Consider the following 23,134-nt stretch of genomic DNA (forward strand, 5'->3'; position numbering starts at 1 on the left):
GAGAGCGAACCACTGTGCACGGGGTAGCGGCTGGGGCCCGGGGGTCTAATCCCGGCCCCGCCGCTCGTCCGCCGTGGGCCTCGGGCCAGACACTTCGCTTCTCTGTGCCTCGGTTACCTCATCTCTAAAATGGGGATTTCGCTCGCGAGCCCTACGTGGGACGGGCACCACGTCCAGCCTGATCGGCTTCTGTCCGCCCCAGCGCTCAGTACGGCGCCCGGCCCAGAGTAAGCGCTTGACAAATACCGTCACCGTTACGGGAAGCCTCTAGATTGTAAGCTCCTCGAGGGCAGGTGACGTGCCAACTCGACCGTACCGTACCCTCCCCGGCTCCGCACATTGTAAGCACTCAATAAATACCACCGATCGATTGACCGAAACCGGCCCGGGAGGCGACGGGGAACGCGTTCCACCCGCTTCTATTCCGTCAACCCCAGCGCTCGGTCCCGGGCAGACCGAACGGATGCCTCGGTTACGAGAACCTTTTTGCCACGGGTTATTTACCGAGACGAGCCGTCGAGGGGCCGGGAAAGGGCGGGGCGTCTACTCTCCCAATAAACCCGCTGCCGCTGCCAACCGGGAAGTCGGTTTATCTCTGGGGTTGAGGTGAAGTGAGCAGAGCAATCGGGCTCCCAGCCGGTGCCTTGAAACGCTGCCGGGGGACGGTGAGCGCCGCTCCGCCGGGGATCCGGAGGCCGGCGTCTTCCGCGCGCTCGTTCTCGTGGCGTCGGTCATTCGCTACTCACCCCCGGTGCCGTGGCGTTCGGGGACACTGGGGTGGTCTCGCTTCCATCTTCGTCCCCCCGCTTTCGGCCCAGAGGGAGCCCAGGGAGGCAGGAGCGTTGTCGTCGTCGATGATATCTGTTAAGCAGTTACCACGTTCCAGGCACCGCGCTGAGCGTCGGGGCAGATCGGACACAGTCCCCCGTCCCCAGTGGGGCTCACGGTCTTTATCGCCATTTTACGGATGAGGTAACTAAGGAACGGAGAAGCGAAGAGACTCGTCCGAGGTCACAGCGCAGACGAGCGGCAGAGCCGCAATTAGAACCCAAGTCCTTTCGACTCCAAGGCCCGCGGTCTGTCCACGAACCCGGCTCCCGCTTCCCCTCACTGGCTCCAACCCTTCCAGTCCCCGGAAGCTCCTAGGGGTGGGAATGTCTCGGGCCAGGGCCGCGCTCATTTCCGCATCCCTCGACGCACTCCGCAAGAGTCCGTTCGTCAGTGGAATCTTTGCACTGTACGTTCCCTATCCGCTAGTTGGATTGTACTCTGCCAAGCGTTTAGTACAGTGCTCTACACATAGGAAGCGCTCAGTAAATACCATTGATTTCGTGTCCGCTCTCTGTGTAACGAGCACCGCAAAATACAATTGGGAGAGTACAAAAAGGTCGTTGGGGGCGGGGAATGCGTCTACCGACTCTGTTGTGCTCCACTCTCCCGAAGTGCTTAGTTAATAATCCTAATCATGGTATTTGCTAAGCGCTTACTACGGGCCAGGCATTGTTTTAAGCACTGGGGTAGATGCAGGGTAATCAGGTTGTCCCATGCGGGGCCCACAGTCTTAACAACCCCATCCTACAGATGAGGGAACTGAGGCACAACGAAGTGACCTGCCCCGAGTCACACAGCCGACAAGTGGCCGAGTCGGGATTAGAACCCACGACTCCAGACTCCCAAGCCCGTGCTCTTTGCACCGAGCCAGGCTGCTCTGCGCCCAGTAAGCGCTCGGTGAATAACACTGCGGACGATTCGATACAGCAGAGTTGGTAGACCTGTTCCCTGTCTCCGAGGAGCTGTATCGTACTTTCCCAAGCGCTCAGTACGCTGCTCTGCACACAGCGAGCGCTCAGTAAATACGATCGAACGAATGGGGAGGCAAACACGAAAATGAATTACGGTTACGGACGTAAGTGCTCGGGGGCTGAGGTTAAGTGGCGATCAAGTGGCTACCGACCTCTGTCGGGCGGTTAAAGGGTACGGACCCAAGTGGATGAGTGAGGCAGAAGGGAGAGGGAGAATAATAATAATAATAGTAGTAATAATAATAATAACGGTATTTTTTCGGCGCTTCCTTGGGGAATGAGGGTTTAGTTGAGGAAGGCCTCTCGAAGGTCGTGTGAGTTTGATAAGGCGTTTTGAGATGGTCCGTTAGATGTGAAGGGGAGGGAGTTCCAGGTCAGAGGGAGGATGTGGGCAACGAGTGGGCGGCGAGAGAGGGGAGATCGAGGTACAGTGAGAGGTTGGTGTCGGAGGAAAAGGTCGCCCTCTTTCAATAACTGTGGCATCTGTTCAGCACTTGCCAGCCGCCGGGCACTGTCCTAAGCGCTGGGGTAGATCCAAGTCAATGAGGTTGGACAGGGTCCCCGCCCCAGGTGGGGCTCACGCTCGAAGTAGAAGGGAGTGAGATCGAATCTCCATTTTACAGATGATAACCGAGGCAGAGGAAAGCGAAGCCACTTGTCCGACGTCACGCGGGGCAGAGCGGGGATTGGAACCCAGCTCCTCTGCCTCCCGGGCCCTTGCTCTTTCCCCTAGGCCCCGCTGCTTGTCTTGCGCCCCACCCGTACCCAAACCCCTCCCGACCGGAGGGCAGGCGGGGACCGCCGTGGATGCCGACTGACGCCTGTGGTGCCACCTGGCCCCCGGCGATCAATCGGGTGCATTTATCGAGCGCTTACCGTGCCCTGTACCGTACTGAGCACCTGCGGGGGGTACGATACCGCCGAGTTGGTAGACGGGTTCGCCCGACACGATGTGCTTGCAGTCTAGAGAATCTTCTTTAACTCGGCCCTCTCCACCCCGCCGCATCCTCTGCACGGGGACCGACGATTCCGCTTCGAAGACGGCGTCCGCAGACCGCAAGCTGGGGAGGCGAAAGCTCCGGCGCTCGCCGGGAAGGGGGTCCGGGGCCTCTTTCTAGTCAGTCAATGGTATTCATTGAGCCCTCACTCCGTGCGGAGCACTCTGCACTTGGGAAAGAACAATAGCTAGACGCAACCCCTACCCTCGTGGGGCTCCCGATCAAGCCAGGGAGACGGACCCCAAAGATAACTGAGGGCGGCAGAAGACCAAAAAGTCGCTAAGCAGGCAGATGCGCTTGGTGGCTGTGAGTAGTCGGTCCGTCGTATTTACTGAGCGCTTACTGTGTGCGGAGCACTGTACTGAGCGTCTGAGAGAGGACGGTACGTTATTATGTCGTCCTCTGCCCACGGTGAGCTCAGTTGAGAGTAAACAGCAGCGTGGCTCAGTGGAAAGAGCGCGGGCTTGGGAGTCAGAGGTCACGGGTTCTAATCCCGGCTCTGCCGCTGGTCAGCTGTGTGACCTTGGGCAAGTCACTTAACTTCTCTGTGCCTCAGTGACCTCATCTGTCAAATGGGGATTAAAACCGTGAGCCCCACGTGGGACAACCTGATCACCCTGTACCTCCCAGCGCTTTGCACGTAGTAAGCACTTAACAAATACCACAATTTATTTAATAATAACAACGATGGGATTTGTTAAGCGCTCACTACGTGCCGAGCACCGTCCTAAGCGCCGGAGCACTGTTCTCGGCACTGGGGAGCGGATGCAGAAGTACTGAGGTGGTAGTTCAAAGGAGGAGAGACAGGGAATCAGGGAAGGCCTCTTGGAGGAGGGAGGGCTGAAGACGGGAAAGCCGTGGTCTGGTGGATCTGGAGAGAGAGGGAGGTTCCAGGCAGGGGAGAGGACGTGAGAGAGGGGGCGACGGCACAGGGAGGTGACTTCCTCCGGACCTCGGGCGTCTCCGAGGGCTCCCCCGACCCCCGATCCCGCCGGGGGCCGGAGCGGCCTTTGAGTTCCTCTTCCGGTCCCCTTTCGAGCCGGGGACCTCGGCGGCGGAAGCCGAGGCGGAAACTTAAAATCCCGAAGACGGAGCCTCCCAGAGCCCCATCCGTTCGGGAAAAGGGACGGATCGGCCCACACCTGAGCCGGCTAGCGTCGGGAGGACAAAACGGCCGCCGGCACCGTCCGACTCTAACCCGCGGGCACCGTCCCCGCCCTCGGGGAGTTCACGACCCATCAGGGGAAGGGAAACAAACGTCGGAGTCATTGCCGGCAGAGATATCCGGAGAAACGGGAATGAGGTGAGGGGAAAGAGCGGCTCACAGATCGGGGGTGAATCAGGGTAAGCTTCCCGAAGATCCCCTCGGACCAAAATCCGACCGCTTGCCCTACGCCTCTCTCGTTTCACTTCCCGTGAAGCCGGGGCGTTAGAGGAGGAAACCCGAAAGGCCTGAGGGGAAGGCGCTTGGGGTTTCCAGCTGGAAATACTGCGTGTCTCTCGGCGAGACTCACTGCCAGAGGACCCTGAAATTCCCGGCTTTTGGCCGCTAAGGGTCAGAACGACACAAGAAGCCGCTCAGGGACGACCAAGCACGCCCCAGTCTTCCTCCCGCGTAGACCTGCCCCGCATTAATCGTCTCGCTGCCTAGATAAGATACCGGACCGTCTGTTTCGGGCCTTCAGGCTTAACATCTTTTGGCTTCTAACGTTCTTCCACTGCGTTCTTGGGTGGGTCCGCTTCTTGCTGCTTCCCCCTCGCCTCAAGGAAAACACTCCCCCAGCGAATATTTCGAGTCACAGGGGCACCTTCTCTCCCCTCGGGATGGGTCTGGGGCGGAGGCAGGTGAACCTGGGGTGGGACGGCGGGTGGGGAGGAACTGGCTCGTGGGAGAGCCACGCGCCCTCCCGGACCCAGCGCTGGGGTGGTGGCCTCCGGAGGAGCCTGTTTGGCCGCCTCGACGCCGCGCGAACCGCGGATGCACTGGGCCACCTCCTTAGTCGCCATCCCCGCACCCCCTGCCACCTGAAGCGAGCGCGGTGACCAGTTTAGACTGGCTCCCGCGTCCCTCCTTTTGCCTCTTATGAGCTTTCCCCGCCACGGTGGCCAAAAGGCCCCTTCCTCCCGCCCCGCGGCCCACCCCGCGTACACGGCCCCGCTCAGCCGAGGCCCCGCGGCGGGGACGACCCCGGCTGGGAGCGGCCGGGTTTGGGCGCGCTCCGCGGGCTCCGGCGGCCAACTATGGCCGGATCCGGACGCCCCGGCACCCCGGCTATACTCCCCCGCTCCCGGGGTGTGGAGGAGCGGAGAGGCGCAGTGGGGCTACCAGCAGTTTGGGTAACTCCAGGAGCGGGTTGGGCCTCGGCTGGGCGATACTCATACAGGTTTGTCCGAGGGGCCCCGATTCCCACGGGAGGAAACTCACCCAAATGGCAGCGCCGGCCGGCGGGCGCGACCAGAACGGAAGAACTCGGGGCCAGACTGTTCCAGCCTGTGTGGGATTCTACCTGGTCCAACCCGTTCTAAGGTCTCCTGCGGTGACCTGTGGGCTGGCTTGTTCCTTGACCGGTGAAGAGATGGGAAGACAGTGACCAGTCCCCAGACTTGTACCCAATGGGACCGATTGACACTTCTCCTTTTCGGTTGGTATCTGCTACGCAGCAGCATGGCACAGTGGATGGAGCACAGGCCTGGGAGTCAAAAGGTCATGGGTTCTCATCCCTGCTCCACCTGTCTGCGGTGTAACCTTGGGCAAGGCCACTTCCCTTCTCTGTGCCTCGGTTACCTCATCTGTAAAATGGGGCTGAAGACCGAGAGCCCTTTGGGGACAGGGACTACGTCCAACCCAATACGTCTGTATAATAATAATAATAATGTTGGTATTTGTTAAGCGCTTACTATGTGCAGAGCACTAAGCGCTGGGGTAGATACAGGGTAATCAGGTTGTCCCACGTGAGGCTCACAGTTAATCCCCATTTTACAGGCGAGGGAACTGAGGCACAGAGAAGTTAAGTGACCTGCCCACGGTCACACAGCTGACAAGCGGCGGAGCCGGGATTCAAACCCGTGACCTCTGACTCCCAACCCCGTGCTCTTTCCACTGAGCCACGCTGCTTCTCTAGCCACGCTGCTTCTCAGTGCTTAGCACAGTGCCAGGCGCATACTAGGCGCTTAACAAATACCATGACTATTACTATTACTATTAAGTGCTTGCTACATGTCACGATCTGTACCGAGCACCGGGACGGATACGAGTTAATCGGGTTGGACACGGATCCCGTCCCACGTGGGGCTCCACAGTTGATCTCCACGATACGGATTCGGGAACGAAGTGACTCGCCCGGGGTCACAGAAGCCCGGGACCTCCGACTCCCAGGCCCACGCTCTAACCACCTGGCCGTACCGCCACGCACCCACGCTACACCCACCCCTCACCCTCAACCCCACAGCCACCTGTTATTCCTGCCAAAAGCCACATCCGCAGAACTATATTCGACCTGACCCTCTGAGCGGCGAAGTACCCGTCTAAAAAACGCACGCTCTGATTTTAGCAGAGCCTCGCAACCACCTCAGTCTGGGAACCGGGGCTTTCCTTTTATCCTCTCGCCTCATCTCTTTCAGGGTTCTGAGGATTTTTCTTCCACAGATTATGGATTAAACCTGAAACCGTACTCTCCCTGCCTTCTTAGCAGGCCCAGGCCGAGTGATGGGACTTTTCAGTCAGGAGGAAGTCGTCACCTCTTCCTTTCTACCGCTTCTAGGGAAACGGCGTCACGCAGGGGAAGGAGGACGGGCCCGGGTGTCAAGGATCCGGGTTCTAACCCCGGCTCCGCCGCTCACCTCCTCTGGGACCTTGGGCAAGTCACTTCACTTCCCTGTGCCTCAGTTCCCTCGTCTGCAAAATAGGGATTCGATGCCCGTGCTCCCTCCTACTTGCACCGTGAGCCCCCCGTGGGACCTGATGATCTGGTATCTATCCTAGCGCTCGGGATAGTGCTTAGCACACAGTAAGCGCTTAACAAACACCACAACGATGATGATTCTCCTGAGCGATGTAATCGGCCCGTTGCTCCTAAAGCACTTCCCACCCGGGCAACTAACCGGTCCTTGCTCAGCGTGGAGTGCGGCTAAGGGGCCAGGAGGTAGCCAGTCGGTTAGGCCTCCTCAGCCAAGAGATGAGTTTAGTCCAAAGGCCCCAGTTCTCGCCTTTCCCCCCCAGAGGTGGCGAAAGATGGCAGAAGTCACCCGGAAGGGATGGCGAGAGTCTGACACAAAGTAAAACTCCACATTCCCCAGCTCCACAGGTTGTGTGCGTACGGAAACCGTCGGCGGTGATCCAAGACGCACGCGACCGAGGAAGGTAGAGAATTTCCCAAGTGAGAAAAGCGTCGGAGTTGGAAATCCCTGCCGAAGCGCCGTTTCCTCCTCACCTGGCAGGGAGTTGCCTTTTGAGAATGAATGGGTGGTAATAATGATAATAATAACGTTGGTATTGTTAAGCGCTTACTGTGTGCAGAGCACTGTTCTAAGCGCTGGGGGAGATACAGGGTCATCAGGTTGTCCCACGTGAGGCTTACGGTCTTAATCCCCTTTTTACAGATGAGGTCACTGAGGCACCGAGAAGCGAAGTGACTCGCCCACAGTCAACCAGCTGACAAGTGGCAGAGCTGGAATTCGAACCCATGACCTCTGACTCCCAAGCCCGGGCTCTTTCTACCGAACCACTGCGGGAGGGGCTCGGCCCTCGCTGCCCAGCTTCAACAGAGCAGCGCCTGCCTCTTTGGGCAGCGGGGATATGGCGGCTGTGGTATTTCTTAAGCGCTTACTATGGGTCAAGCCTTGTCCTAAGCACTGGGGATGACACGGGACGGTCAGGTCAGACGGTCCCGCTCCCACCCGGGGCTCCCGGTCACCGGGAAAGCTCCGAATCAATCGGGGCTATTTACTGAGAGACAGCATTAACCGCCAGAGTCGGTGGACACGTTCCCCGCCCTCGAGGAGCTTCCGGTCCAGAGGGGGTGACGGGCGAGAACGACCGACCAGCTCCACAGCCCCGTTTCAGGTTTAATAGACCGTAGAGAGCTGGTTGATCAGGTAGTCAGGTTTTCGTGTAAGGATAAATAACGTAACACTGTCCCGGTCCATCCCCGCCTCCACTCCTACAGGAGGCGAGAGGCCACGACCTGGAGACTTCCAGCTTTCCCCAGTCCACATTCAGCCCGCTAAGAATCCGCATCCGCCGCCACGGCCCCTCACGGGCTCCATCATTTCTGTCGCTCCTTGTCCCACTGCTCTGGGGTCAGAGTTTTCTGCTCGAAGGCGTGGATATGGGGCAGCTCCTCGGCGAGACACGAGTTCACCAGCCTGGGGGGGAGAACGGGGTGCGGAGGTGGGGAATGATAATAACAGTAATCATGGCATTTGTTAAGCGCTTACTATGTGCCAAGCACTGTTCTAAGCGCTGGGGGAGATACAAGGTAACCAGGTTGTCCCACGTGGAGCTCAAAGTCTCAATCCCCATTTAAGGGGAAGGAGGAGGGAATAGTAATAATGATGATGGTATCTGGGCAGGGATTGCCTCTCTTTATCGCTGAATTGTACTTTCCAAGCGCTCAGTCCGGTGCTCTGCACACAGTAAGCGCTCAGTAAATACGACTGAACGGAGGTTAAGCCCTTACTGTGAGTCGAGCACCGTTCTAAGAGCTGGAATAGATACAAAGTCATCACGTTGTCCCACGTGGGGCTCACAGTCTTAGTCTTCGTTTAAGGGGAAGGAGGAGGGAATAACGATAATGGCATTTGTTAAGCGCTTACTCTGTGCCGAGCACCGTTCTAAGCGCTGGAGTAGATCCGAGGTCATCACGTTGTCCCACGGGGGGCTCACGGTCTTAGTCTTCGTTTAAGGGGAAGGAGGAGGGAATAACGATAATGGCATTTGTTAAGCGCTTAGTATGTGCCGAGCACCGTTCTAAGCGCTGGAGTAGACACAAGGTAATCAGGTTGTCCCACGGGGGGCTCACAGTCTTAATCTTCATTTAAGGGGAAGGAGAAGGGAATAGTGATAATAATGACGGCATTTGTTAAGCACCTACTCTGTGCCAAGCACCGTTCTAAGCGCTGGAGTAGACGCAAGGTCATCAGGCTGTCCCACAGGGGGGTTCACGGTCTTAATCCTCATTTAAGGGGACGGAGAAGGGAATAATAATAATAACGATGGTATTTGTTAAGCGCCTATTCTGTGCCAAGCACTGTTCTAAGCGCTGGAGTAGATTCAAGGCCATCAGGTTGTCCCACGGGGGACTCACGGTCTTAATCTTCATTTAAGGGGAAGGAGGAGGAAATAATAATGGTGATGATGGTATCTGTTAAAAGCTTACTGTGGCGAGCACTGTTCTAAGCGCTGGGGGAGATCCAAGGTCAGCAGGTGATCCCACGGGGGGGGGGGGGGGGGGGGCTGACGGGCTTAATCTTCATTTAAGGGGAAGGAAGAGGAAATGACGATGATGATGACATCTGTTAAGCGCTTACTGTGCACTGTTCTAAGCGAACAGGACTAAGGCTGACGGTCTTAATCCTCATTTAAGGCGAAGGAGAAGAGAATAATAATAATGGTGTTTGTGACGGGCCTACTCTGTGCCAAGCCCTGTTCTAAGCGCTGGAGTCGATGCAAGATCATCAGGTCGGCTGACGGTGTCTCCCCCCCCCCCCCCCGTAAGGGGAAGGAGGGAGGGGGGGTCGAAGGGACTGTCTCTGTTACCGATTTGTCCACTCCAAGCGCTTAGTCCAGTGCTCCGCATATAGTAAGCGCTCCATAAATACTCTTGCATGAATGACTACAGGGTGTGGGGGGGGGGGGAAGGGGGGGGGGTCTCACCGGTGTCTCTGCAGCAGCGGCTTCCCCTGGAACTTGGCGGAGACGACGAGGACGCGGAAGCTGGAGGCGCAGCGGTCGGGGGTGGTGTCCTCCACCTCCTAGGACGCAGCAAGGAGGGAGTTCGCGACCGTCTGGGCTTGCCCAGCGCTTAGCGCAGGGCTCTGCACGCCGTAGCCGCTCAGTAATAATAACGTTGCTATTTGTTAAGCGCTTACTATGTGCAGAGCCCTGCGCTAAGCGCTGGGGGAGAGACAGGCGGGCCCACGTGAGGCTCACAGTGAATCCCCAGTGAAGTGACTTGCCCCCGGCTGACAGGTGGCAGAGGCGGGATTCGAACCCATGACCTCCGACCGCCAAGCCCGGGCTCTCTCCCTGAGCCGCGCTGCTTCTCGATATTGTCTCAATAAACACGACAATGAAGGAATGGGTGAATGAATGAGTGTGTTAGGCCCCGACCGGACCAGGGGGAAAGGGGGCAGGGGAAAGGACGGTGAGGAGGCGGCGCTCACCACGTGTTCCGCCTCTAACTCTCGCAGCAGCTTCTCCCGGAGCGCCTCGGCCCTCAGCTCCATGGTGGCGGCGAGACCCTAAGCCGGCCTGGAGACCGGGGACTTCCGCTCCGCCTGACGCCGCTTCCGCCCTTTCTCCACCCGACTTCCGCCCCGCCTGACGCCGCTTCCGCCCTTTCTCCACCCGACTTCCGCCCCTCCTGACGCCGCTTCCGCCCTTTCTCCACCCGACTTCCGCCCCGCCTGACGCCGCTTCCGCCCTTTCTCCACCCGACTTCCGCCCCTGCTGACGCCGCTTCCGCCCTTTCTCCACCCGACTTCCGCCCCTCCTGACGCCGCTTCCGCCCTTTCTCCACCCGACTTCCGCCCCGCCTGACGCCGCTTCCGCCCTTTCTCCACCCGACTTCCGCCCCTGCTGACGCCGCTTCCGCCCTTTCTCCACCCGACTTCCGCCCCTCCTGACGCCGCGTCCGCCCTTTCTCCACCCGACTTCCGCCCCGCCTGACGCCGCGTCCGCCCTTTCTCCACCCGACTTCCGCCCCGCCTGACGCCGCTTCCGCCCTTTCTCCACCCGACTTCCGCCCCGCCTGACGCCGCTTCCGCCCTTTCTCCACCCGACTTCCGCCCCCGCCTGACGCCGCGTCTGCCCTTTCTCCACCCGTCTTCCGCCCCTCCTGACGCCACTTCCGCCCTTTCTCCACCCGACTTCCGCCCTTCTCCGGCCCCGCTTCCGTCCCTCCCGCTCAGACGCCACTTCTGCCGTCGATCAAAACCAACGCCCGCCCCCGCTAAGCCTCGGCCAATAGGAGCCCGAGGACAGGCGCTTCCGGCGGGTTGGGCGGACGGATCTGTCGAACGACTCCCTGGCGGCTGTCTGCGCGCCAAATCCCTCCGCGCCCCGGCTCCCTTTGGCTCTTAAAGGGCCCCGCCCCACGGCCCGCCTTCTCTCGCCGGTTCCGATGTCGGCCTGCCTCAGGTGAGGGTACTCCCCACCTCCCGGGCATCTCCCTCCTTGGCATGACAATCACCAACATTCATTCAGTCCCCTTTATTGAGCGCTCACTATGTGCAGAGCACTGGACTGAGCGCTTGGAATGGACAATTGGGCAACAGAGACCATCCCTGCCCAATGACGGCTCCCGGCCTAAGCATCACCGCCTAGCCCTTCCCAAAATAATCATAATACTGGTCTCTGTTAGGCGCTTACCATGTGCCAAGCAGTGTTCTAAGCGCTGGGGTAGATGCAGGTTCATCAGGTTGGCCCCCGGGGGGCTCCCAGTCTTCATCCCCCCCCTTTACAGATGAGGAAACTGAGGCCCAGAGAAGTGAAGTGACTGGCTCAAAGTCACACCGCTGACAAGTAGCGGAGGCAGGATTAGAACCCACGACCTCGGACTCCCAAGCCTGGGCTCCTTCCGCTGAGCCACGCTGCGTCCAACCGTGCCGCTGTCATGGCAACCGCTTCCCCTCCCCACCACTAGACCGAAGCCCTTGCATCCGCCTCCTCCTCGTAACTGATATGGTTCAGCGCCTACCGCGTGCCAGGCGCTGTGCCGAGCGCTGGGGTGGAGAGGAGCCAGTCGGGTTGGCGAGGCCCAGCGTTGCCTCCATCGTCCCCCTCCATCGTCCCCCTCCATCCCGTCTTGCTCTGTGATGGAGGTCACCGCCAAGGGCTTAGCAGAGTGCTCTGCACACGGTAATAAATACGAATGAACGAACGGAGGGCCTGTTGTTTCCGTCCCGCAGGAAGCCACGGGAGGCGGCGAGGCGGCGGGTCGCCGGGAGGTAGCGAAGATGGGCCCGGCCCCCGGCCCGTTCTTCGGCGTCTACCTGCTCTACTGCCTGAACCCCAAGCACCGGGGCCGGGTCTACGTGGGCTTCACCGTCAACCCCAGGCGTCGGGCCCAGCAGCACAATGCCGGCCGCAAGAAAGGAGGGGCCTGGAGGACCAGCGGCCGGGGACCTTGGTAAACGCGGAGGAGGCCGGGCCGCCCCGGGTCGGGCCTTGGAGGCCCCCGAGGCCGGGCGGGGGAGGAACCCCGGGTTCCCGCTGGTTGGGGCGGGTGGTGGAAGAAGGGGTGTCCCGTCCGTCCCTCAACCCCGCGCCAACAGAGGGAATGGTGAGTTGGCTGCAGTGGCCCTCAGCCCTCACCTCCCGTTCCCTCCCTTAAAATAAAGAGAAGGTACTTATTAAGTGTCTTGGTGCTGGGACATCGTACTGAGCATAGGGGTAGCTGCACGTGAATCAGGTTGGATACGACCCCTGTCCCACCAGGGGATCACAGACTTAAGCCCCCTCCTACAGTTGAGGTAGCTGAGGCACGGAGGATAATGATGATGGTATTCGTTAAGCGCTTACTACGTGCCGAGCACTGTTCCAAGCGCTGGATAGATACGGGGTCATCAGGTTGTCCCACGGGGGCTCATCCATTCATTCGATAGTATTTATTGAGCGCTTACTATGTGCAGAGCACTGTACTAAGCGCTTGGAATGGACAAATCGGTAACAGATAGAGACGGTCCCTGCCCTTTCCCCATTTTCCAGATGAGGTCACTGAAACACAGTGGCCCCAAATCACTCAGCTGACAAGTGGCGGGGGCGGGATGAGAACCCACAACCTCTGACTCCCAAGCCCGGGCACTCTCCCCTAAACTGCGCTGCTTATTGAAGTGACTTATCCAAAGTCACACGGTGGACTAGTGGCAGAGCCAAAATTGGAACCTAGGTCCCAGGACTCCCCGGCCTGCACTCTTTCCACGGGGCCACGCTGCTTCTTTGCTTCATTACTTCACACGATCAACACGATCAGGTCTGAGCTCCCCAAAGTCACCCCTCCGCCTCTCCCCTCCCCCCCACCAACCCCCTCCCCTACTTTCCCATCCTTCCCTGCAGTATCCTCAGAGGAGATCTCCTCCCTCCTCGCAAGTGCCACCCCCTCCACCTGCGCCTCGGACCCCATTCCCTCTCACCTTCTTAAAACCATCGCCCCTGCCCTCCTCCCTTCCTTAACTTCTATTTTTAACCACTCGATCTCCAAGGGCTCCTTCCCCTCTGCCTTCAAACACGCCCACGTCTCCCCCATCCTAAAAAAACCCGCTCTTGACCCCACTTCCCCCTCCAGTTATCGTCCTATCTCCCTACTACCCTTCCTTTCCAAAATCTTAGAACGAGTCGTCTACAATCGATGCCTAGAATTCCTTAACTCCCATTCTCTCCTAGACCCCCTCCAATCTGGCTTCCGTCCCCTCCACTCTACCGAGACTGCTCTCTCTAAGGTCACCCGTGACCTCCGTCTTGCCAAATCCAATGGCTCCTACTCCATTCTGATCCTCCTTGACCTCTCTGCTGCCTTTGACACTGTCGACCATCCCCTCCTCCTCCATACCTTATCTCACCTTGGCTTCACGGACTCTGTCCTCTCCTGGTTCTCCTCTTACCTCTCTGGCCGATCATTCTCGGTCTCCTACGCTGGAGCCTCCTCCCCCTCCCATCCTTTAACTGTTGGAGTTCCTCAAGGGTCAGTTCTCGGCCCTCTTCTGTTCTCCATTTACACTCACTCCCTCGGTGAACTCATCCGCTCTCACGGCTTTGACTACCATCTCTACGCAGATGACACGCAGATCTACATCTCCGCCCCTGTCTTCTCCCCCTCCCTTCAGGCTCGCATCTCCTCCTGCCTCCGGGACGTCTCCGCCTGGATGTCGGCCCGCCACCTAAAACTCAACATGAGCGAGACTGAGCTCCTCATCTTCCCTCCCAAGCCCGGTCCGCTCCCAGACTTCTCCATCACCGTGGATGGCACGACCATCCTTCCCGTCCCGCAGGCCCGCGATCTCGGTGTCATCCTTGACTCGTCCCTCTCGTTCACCCCACACATCCTATCCGTTACCGAGACCTGCCGGTTTCACCTCTACAATATCGCCAAGATCCGCCCTTTCCTCTCCACCCAAATGGCTACCTTACTATTACGGGCTCTCGTTATATCCCGGCTAGACTACTGTGTCAGCCTTCTCTCTGACCTCCCTTCCTCCTCTCTCGCCCCGCTCTGGTCTATTCTTCACTCCGCTGCCCGGCTCATCTTCCCGCAGAAACGATCTGGGCATGTCACTCCCCTTCTTAAACAACTCCAGTGGTTGCCTATCGACCTCCGCTCCAAACAAAAACTCCTCACTCTAGGCTTCGAGGCTCTCCGTCACCTTGCCCCTTCCTACCTCTCCTCCCTTCTCTCTTTCTCCCGCCCACCCCGCACGCTCCGCTCCTCTGCCGCCCACCTCCTCGCCGTCCCTCGGTCTCGCCTATCCCGCCGTCGACCCCCGGGTCACGTCCTCCCGCGGTCCCGGAACGCCCTCCCTCCTCACCTCCGCCAAACTGATTCTCTTTCCCTCTTCAAAACCTTACTTAAAAATCACCTCCTCCAAGAGGCGTTCCCAGACTGAGCTCCTCTTCCCCCTCTACTCCCTCTGCCATCCCCCCTTTACCTCTCCGCAGCTAAAGCCTCATTTTCCCCTTTTCCCTCTGCTCCTCCACCTCTCCCTTCCCATCCCCACAGCACTGTACTCGTCCGCTCGACTGTATATATTTTCGTTACCCTATTTATTTTGTTAATGAATTGTACATCGCCTTGATTCTATTTAGTTGCCATCGTTTTTACGAGATGTTCTTCCCCTTGACGCAGTTTATTGCCATTGTTCTCGTCTGTCCGTCTCCCCCGATTAGACCGTAAGCCCGTCAAACGGCAGGGACCGTCTCTATCTGTTGCCGACTTGTTCATCCCAAGCGCTTAGTACAGTGCTCTGCACATAGTAAGCGCTCAATAAATACTATTGAATGAATGAATGAATACTTCGGGGCTTCTGGAGAGTTCTGCCTGAAAGAGCATTTCGTCATTGTCATCATCATCTCAGTATTTGAGTGCCTACTATTATTATTATTATCATTATTATCATTTAGCCCGATGGAAAGAGCACGAGCCTGGGAGTCGGGAGATCTAGGCTCTAATCCCGCTTCTGCCTTTTGCTTGCTGCGTGACCCCCGGGGCAGGTCACTTTATTTCTCTGGGCCTCAGTTTCCTCCTCTGTGAATTGGGGTTTGAAGTCCATCTCCCTTAGATTGTGAGCCCCTTTTAGGAGGGGAATGTGTCGACCTGATTGTAGAATAGTTACCCCAGAGCTTGGCATCGACTAAGCACTTAATAAATATCACAGTTATTAATAAACATAATGATACATGCTTTCTAGGGGTGGGCCAGGCACTGTGCTCAGTGCTGGTAAAGCTACAAGATAGATCAGACGCAACCCCCGACCTATATGGTGCTCACAGTGGACGTGAAGCTATGCGGCTCAGTGGATAGCGCGTGGGCCTGGGAGTCAGAAGGACTCGTTCTAATCCTGTCTATAGCGTAGCTTAGTGGAAAGAGCCCGGGCTTGGGAGCCAGAGGTCGTGAGTTCTAATCCTGGCTCTGCCACCTGTCAGCTGTGTGACTTTGGGCAAGTCACTTCCCTTCTCTGGGCCTCAGTTCCTCCCTCATCGGTCAAATGGGGATGAAGACTGTGAGCCCCACGTGGGACAACCCGAACACCTTGTATCCCCCCCCCCCCCCAAGCGCCTAGAACAGTGCGTGGCACATAGTAAGTGCTGAACAAATGCCATTATTTTTATGTGTCTGCTGTGTGACCTTGGGCGAGTCACTCAACTTTTCTCTGCCTCAGTTACCTCATCTGTAAAATGGGGATAAAAGTGGGAGCCCCATGTGAGACAGGGACTGTATCTGACCGATTAACGTCTGTCTACCCCAGTGCTTAGATCAGTGCTTGGCACATAGTAAGCACTTAACAAGTACCGTAACTATTATTGTTGTTATTATTATCCATGAAGAGAGCAGGGATCCGGTATCATTTTACAGACGAGCTAAGAGGGGCACAGAGAGGTTAAGTGATTTGCCCAAGGTCACACGGCAGGGGAGTGGCCCAGCGGAATTAAAACTCGGGTCTCCTGCCTCCCCGTCCCGCGCTCCTTGTCCGGGAATATGCCGTAAAAGGAGAAGACACAGACCCTGCCCTGAAGGAGCTCAGACTGCCCGTGCTCTGCCGTTGCTCTGCCTCCCTCCATTCCCCGGGTTCCCCGGTACTCGGTCATCGCAGTCGCCGCCTGAGAAGCCACGCGGCCTAGTGGCGCCTGGGCCCGGGAGTCAGAACACCTGGGTTCTAATCCCGGCCCTGCCGCATCTCTGCTGGGTGACCTTGGGTAAGTCGCTCCGCTTCTCTGCACCTCCGTCTCCTCATCCGTAAAATGGGGATTAAAACCTACTCCCTCCTACTTAGACTGTGAGCCCCACGTGGGGTAGGAACTGTGTCCTACCTGATATCCTTTGTCTATCCCAGGGCTTAGAACAGTGCTCGGCACTTAGTAATAAATACCTTTTTTAAAAAAAGGTCCACAGCTCTCTGGCTTTTAGCCCCTTTCTCCCTGTTCTACACGGCATTCCAGTGCTTAGACTTGATTCACAATTGCCCATCGCTCTCTTCCCCTCAGGGTCTCCCACCCAGGACTGTAAACTCGATCGCCGAGAAAATAATAATAATAATGATGATGATGGTACTTGTTAAGGGCATCCTGTGTGCCGAGCACTGTTCTAAGCGCCGGGAGTAGATACGAGTTAATCGTGTTGGACTCAGTCCCCGGCCCACGTGGGGCTCACACTCCTATCCCCATTTTACAGATGAGGTAACTGAGGCCCAGAGAAGTGAAGTGACTTGCCCGAGGTCACACGGCAGACACGTGGCAGAGCCGGGATTAGAACCCGGGTCTTTCCGACTCCCGGGCGCGGGCTCTACCCACTGAGCTGCGCTGCTTCTGTGCTACGCTGGGGATCCAGAGATCCACTGCCGCTTCAGAGGACTCTCCGTGCAGGATGGTAAATTGGAATCGGGTTTGCCAAGTCCGAGGGAACGTGGCAGGTCACTGCCCCCGAGGAATTGGCCATGTGAGGATGGAGCCGTCACCATTTCCACCCCTCCTACCCCACCCCCGGCCTTGTGCGTGGAACCCACAGTTGAAGGTAGTCCACATGACCCCTCTGAACGGGAGCCAGAGGCCAGAAATGAACCCCAGCCTTGATCCCCTCCGACCGTCCCCCCGCGGGCCAGATACCGCTCTCGAGCCTCGCCCCGGAATCCGGCGGGCCCAGAAGCTCCCCTCCCCTCTGGCCTGGTGAAGGAGCCCGGCCGAGGCTGCGGGGATCAGAGGGAGGCTCCTCGCACCCCCAGTTCTGGTCAGGGAGCCCAGGGGGCCCCCGTCACCTCTGTCGGGCTCTGAGGGCAAGCTGGGGGGTCTCTTTCTCACCCCAGGGATATCCGGATGGGGGCATCCCCCCAACAGCTGCACCCACTCCTTGAAATTTCTCCCCCGCCCTCGAAGCGTCGCCCCTTCAACGGATCAGCGGTGGTCGTCGAGCACCGTGTTATGCGCTCGGGAGAGTACAGTAGAGTCGGTCGGCACGTCGCCTCTTCGAAGCTCTGCCCCAAATTTGCCCCCCGGGTTCTCTCTAGGTGAAGTTGTCGAGTAGGACTAGAGTTGACCCGGAGAGGGGATAACCAGAACTGTCCGTGACCTCTTCTCCCGGTCGAGACGAGGGCTCAGAGGGGTGCCAACCCTATTACAGGGCAGAAGCCTCATCGCGGCGCCCCCCGTGTCTGGAGCCAGCCGGAGGCCCGTGCCCCTCCTCCCTGCCGTGGCGCCGACATTCCCATTTGGCTTTTGCAGGGAGATGGTGCTCATCGTCCACGGCTTTCCGTCTAGCGTGGCCGCCCTGCGGGTAAGCGCCCCGGGCCCGGAGAACGCGGGGACGGAACCGGGGCGGGCCCTCGGGGCGGGCGCGTCGGCCGGCGAAAGGAACGAGGCCCCGTCGGAGCCGACGCTCTGTCTCCGTCTCTGTCGTTCCTCCAGTTCGAGTGGGCCTGGCAGCACCCCGGGGCCTCGCGCCGCCTGGGCCACGTGGCCGGGCGGGGCCGGAGGGAGGCGGCCTTCCCTTTCCACCTCAGGGTCTTGGCCCAGATGCTGCAGGTGGCCCCCTGGAGCCGGCTGCCCCTCACCCTCCGCTGGCTGCGCCAGGACTTCCAGCGGGACCTCACGCCCCCTCCGCCCCCTCACGTGCCCCTGGCCTTCGGACCCCCGCAGCCGGGCCCGGCCGGGAAGTCAAAGGGAATGGCGGCCGGGGCCGGGGCCGGGGCCTACTGCTCCCTCTGCCTACGGCCCGTTGAGGTGAGGTGAACTACCGGGGCTTTGGGTGTGGGGACTGGAGCGAGGAAGAAGTCTCTCCTCGACACGGGCGGCGAGAGGGCCAGAAATCCCGGGGCTCGCCCCGCCGAGGAGGACGGAAACCTGACCCCGTCTCCCACTCTCCCTGCCTCCCGGACCCGCTCAGGACGAGGACGGGCCCCTCCGCTGCCCTCATTCCACCTGTCCCTTCAGGGCTCACCTGCTCTGCCTGGCTCAGGATTTCCTTCAGGGGCAGCCGCAGCAACTTCTCCCCCTGGAGGGCTGCTGCCCGGGGTGAGTCACGGAGCGGGGGGTGGCTCGGGTTGCGGAGGCGGGGGGAGCGGGACGGGCTGGGTGTGGGAACTGACGGGGGCTTCCTCCTCACTGGCTTCTCTCTGATGTCTCCCCCCTCCACGGCTCTCGGCAGCTGTAAGAACCAGCTGCTTTGGGGAGACCTAATCCAGTTGCATCGGGCAGGCCGGAGAAGCCCCGAGGAGGAGGAGGAGGAAGAGGAGCTGAGTCCTGTGGAGGTGAGAGGGGATTTCCCGTTTGCCCTAGGCGCGCCCGCCCCCCGCCCCCCCAATTCCAGCTGCCCCTTTCCCCGTCTCTCCCCTACGTGCTCTAATCTGAAAACGGGCCCTGTCTGACTTCACAGGGACACTGGACGGATGGGCTGAAGACTTGAACCGTCACCATCTTCTCACCAAGTCAACGCCCGGCCCTGCCCCCTTCCCTCATTTTGCCCATTTCTCCTGACCTCCCTCTCATCTAAGCTTAGGAAAAGTTTTTAATCATTTACAGGGGGCATCTCCATGACCTCAATAAAGAGCTAGAACAAAGTCCTATGACCTTCTTCATATGTGTGGTGTGGAGGAAGGGTAGGAGTTTGACCCTCTGCCAGGGTCAGGATGGAGGCAGGGAATCGCGGAGGAACCGAAGAAGGGATAGGGAAAGAGAAGAGGTGGAGAGTCGGGGGAGAGAGGGAGTACTTGGCAAATTACCTGACGTAGTCCCTTACACAGCTGGGAGATGTAATGATCGGTGGTATTTATTGAGCACTTACTATGAGCTAAGCATTGGATTAAGCACTTGGGGGAATAGAGTACAATAGAAATGGTAGGCGTGATCCCTCCCGTCAAGCAACTCACCATCTAGTGACTAGGTCTAGCGTTTCGTTTCGTTCTGTTGTCCGTCTCCCCCGTTTAGACTGTGAGCCCGTCACTGGGCAGGGATTGTCTCTATCTGTTGCCGAATTGTACGTTCCAAGCGCTTAGTACAGTGCTCTGCACAGAGTAAGCGCTCAATAAATACGATTGAATGAGTGAATGATACGATTTTGGTTTTATTTGACAGGCAGAGACTGACAGAGGAAGAGTGTCGAGTTGAGGGATCGAGAGAAGTGGGCCCAGAAAGTGGGGGGAAGGCTTTTTGTTTGTTCTAATGGTGTTTGTTAAGCGCTTACTATGTGCCAGGCACTGTAGTGAGTGCCGGGGTAGGTCCGAGCTAATCAGGTTGGACACGGTCCGTGTCCCACGTGGGACTCACAGTCTTCATCTTCGTTTTTACAGATGAGATAACTGAGGTACAGAGAAGGGAAGCGACTTGCCCGAGGTCACACGGCAGTCAAGTGGCGGAGCCAGGGTTAGAACCCAGGTCCTGCTGACTCCCAGACTTGCTAAGCAAGGAGGGCCGGCAGAGGTTCGTGTCCTCCCTGGGAGTTTACCCCAGAGCTTTGGAGGTGGTGCTCTGGGGAGAGGAAGAAACTCTTAGTCCGGTAGCAATTAGTACAGTGTTCTGCCCCCAATAAGCACTCAATATAAGTCATCGATCGATTGAGCTCAGAGGCAAGAAGGACAGCCAGAACGGTCGGGATCCGCCCCGCCATCTGAGGGTTCTCCCCCACCTGGTGATCCGGACCGAAGCCGAGAACTCTTGAGTCAAGGGATCTCGGCTCCGGGGCAGCCAAAGAAGCCGAGAATTAGGTCCAAAGTTGGGCCCCGGAAAGAGGAAGAAATGGGAGAGAGATGGAGCAGGGATCGGGTTACTGAATAGACGCTCCCTCCAGCCCCCGCCGAATGGGGACATTCCGAGCCTTCTCCCCAGTTGCCCTGAGCCTCCTCGGATGGGGCCCGGGTCAGATGGTCACCGGCGTGCAACCTTGGGGTTCGGGAGTGAGAAGCCGAAACCAGAGGCACCGAATTCGCCAATCCTCAGAGCACACCCCTTTTTTGGAGGTAGCCAAATGACATGATACTTAGACTGAGACGGGGACTGTGTCCAGTCTGATTAATTTGCCTCCTCCCCAGCAGTGAGACGGTATTTGACACATAGTGAGCGCTTAATAAATACAATAATAATAATAATCTCCAGGCAAGGGGAAGCCAATGGTGATGGAGGTCCAGTGTGGGCAGGGAATGTGTCCGTTATACTGTTCCACTCTCCCAACCGCTAGGTCCGGTGCTCTGCACACAGTAAGTGCTCACTGAGTACAATTGACTGACTGTCCCCATCTATCCCGTCTCCCCAGCCGGTGCCACAGACTTCCAGGGCTGGCCAAATCACGGAGGCGTGAGTTTGAGATCCGCCCCACCTCATCTGCGGGTTGGGGAAAACAGGATGAGGTGGAAAATGGGGGTACCTGACTTCTAGGAGGGGAGGGCTGGCCGACCGGATGCTCATTCCGAGAAGGTAAGGCCCCGGATTAGGGATCTGGCCCCTCGGCCCAGCCTCGTCTTTGACCCTAACTGAACGACCCTCATCTCCGACCCCCAAGTCGGGAGACGTGAAGCCGATGCGGAAGTTGTGGGGAAGCCCCGACAGACTCCAGTACATTGGCGGTCATCACAGGACGTGTGGCCTAGTGGATAGAGCGCGGGCCTGGAAGTCAGAAGGACCTGGGTTCTAATCCTGGCTCTTCCGCTTGTCTGCTGTGTGACCTTGGGCAAGTCACTTAACTTCTCTGTCCCTCAGTTACCTCGTCTGTAAAACGGGGATTAAGACTTGAGCTCCACGTGGGACGTGGAATGTCCAACCCGATCAGCTTGTGGGCAGGGAATCTGTCTGTTTACTGTTGGATTGTACTCTCCCAAGCTCTTACTACTGTGCTCTGCACACAGTAAGCGCTCAATAAATGCAACTGAATAATAATGACAGTATTTGTTAAGCGCTTACTGTGTGCCAAGCACTGTACTAAGCACTGAGGTAGATACAAAGTAATCCCACGTGGGGCTCACAGTCTTAATTCCCATTTTATAGATGAGGTAACTGAGGCACAGAGAAGCTAAGTGCTCAAAGGCACACAGCTGATAAGTGACCGAGTCGGAATTAGAACCCACGACCTCTGACTCCCAAGCCCGGGCTCCTTCCACTAAGCTACAGGGCTTGTCCACTTCCATACACTTAGGTCCAGTCCTTTAACCTGTTGCTTCCCTTACCTGTCCATGACTTCAGCATCGGTCTCCCCTGCTAGACTCTCAACTCCTGGAGGGCCAAGGATCCTGACTACCCACTCTGCTGCAGTCTCCAAGTGCTCAGTACAGAGTCCTGAATAAACACCACTGATCGATTAGGGTGGGTGGGTTGACCGCTAAGAAGTGTTTCCTTTCGTTTGTTACGAACCTCTCACCTTTCCTTGGCTACCTCTGGAAAGAAACGATTCCCTGTTTATCTTTTATTAAGGTATTTGTTAAGCATTTGTTAAACATTTACCATGCCCATCTGCCATCCCGCCTCGTCGACTGCACAAGGCCGACGTAGTGCCAACCTCGGGCGGGAGAAAGACGGGTCGGGAGGAACCTCACCGGGGGAAATCCCGGGGTGGCCGTCCACATCAATGTAGGGCGGGGTATAGCTCGTGGTCTTGGGTATGCACGGGTCCCCACGGGAGTACGGAGAGGTTCTCAAGACTCCCGCGGGCTTGGAAAGGCTACTGGCAGAGGCCTGCGACGCCCGAGTCGGGAAAGATGGGATAAGGATGACTGCCGTGGCGGGCTGGCCATTGTTAGTAACTTTACGGATAGCCACCGATTCGGCCCTAGCAGCGGAGAAAATGAGAGTACGGACGCTGGAAAACGAATTGCAGATGGAAAGGGATATGCGGAAGGCCACCTCGGTGATTCATTCGTTCATTCAGTAGTTATTGAGTGCTTACTATGTGCCCAACACTGTACTAAGTAAGCACTTGGAATGTACAATTGGGCAACGTCCCTGCCCAATAACGGACTCAGTCTAAACCATGGTGGCGGGACTCGCCGATCAGATGGAGGAGAGAGGAGGATGGAGAAACTGGCATGTCGATCTGTGAAGGTAGGAAGGGGGAAGTTAACCAGGAAGAGAGTCCGCACGGCGGTACGCCGCTCGGATTGGGGCCCCAAGGCATGGAACCCTTGGGAAGAAGAGTCAGATGATTCCGAGGTTTAAGTGATTGAGGATTCTGGTGAGGAGGAGGAGCGGGCACGATGCCGTAGAGTGCGGGTCCGTCCTCTACTCCAGCGGAGAGCGCTGGCGGAGCAATTGCTCCCAAATGGGGCCCCCGGGGGAGGCCCCATCACGGAGAAAATGACCATTCGGGAGTACACGGCGGCCGAGCTCATAGAGCTCGCCAAGCCTTTAAACAGCATCCGCGCGAGCCAACAGCCACTTGGTTGGTGTGGCTGCGGGACATGGGAGGAAACAGTATTTCCCTATCGGGAATG

The 23,134-nt window shown here is 58.0% G+C and overlaps 2 protein-coding genes across 2 annotated transcripts; one reads left to right on the plus strand and one right to left on the minus strand.

The window, feature by feature from the left end:
- Positions 1 to 7,844: 7,844 nt before the first annotated feature.
- Positions 7,845 to 10,358, minus strand: BOLA2B (bolA family member 2B). The gene is made up of 3 exons (XM_029057764.2): positions 10,184 to 10,358; positions 9,675 to 9,772; positions 7,845 to 8,164 (listed from the first exon to the last, which is right to left on the minus strand). Exons 1-3 carry the CDS (start codon positions 10,244 to 10,246, stop codon positions 8,065 to 8,067), a joined length of 261 nt encoding a protein of 86 aa, XP_028913597.1. The 5' UTR covers positions 10,247 to 10,358; the 3' UTR covers positions 7,845 to 8,064.
- A 549-nt stretch (positions 10,359 to 10,907) lies between these two features.
- SLX1A (SLX1 homolog A, structure-specific endonuclease subunit) lies at positions 10,908 to 19,280 on the plus strand. Its single transcript, XM_029058699.2, has 7 exons — positions 10,908 to 11,159; positions 11,930 to 12,150; positions 17,946 to 17,997; positions 18,129 to 18,443; positions 18,607 to 18,734; positions 18,868 to 18,970; positions 19,096 to 19,280. Exons 2-7 carry the CDS (start codon positions 11,978 to 11,980, stop codon positions 19,123 to 19,125), a joined length of 801 nt encoding a protein of 266 aa, XP_028914532.1. The 5' UTR covers positions 10,908 to 11,159; positions 11,930 to 11,977; the 3' UTR covers positions 19,126 to 19,280.
- Positions 19,281 to 23,134: the final 3,854 nt, after the last annotated feature.

This window comes from Ornithorhynchus anatinus, chromosome 2 (assembly GCF_004115215.2).
Source record: "Ornithorhynchus anatinus isolate Pmale09 chromosome 2, mOrnAna1.pri.v4, whole genome shotgun sequence".
Taxonomy (NCBI): domain Eukaryota; kingdom Metazoa; phylum Chordata; class Mammalia; order Monotremata; family Ornithorhynchidae; genus Ornithorhynchus; species Ornithorhynchus anatinus.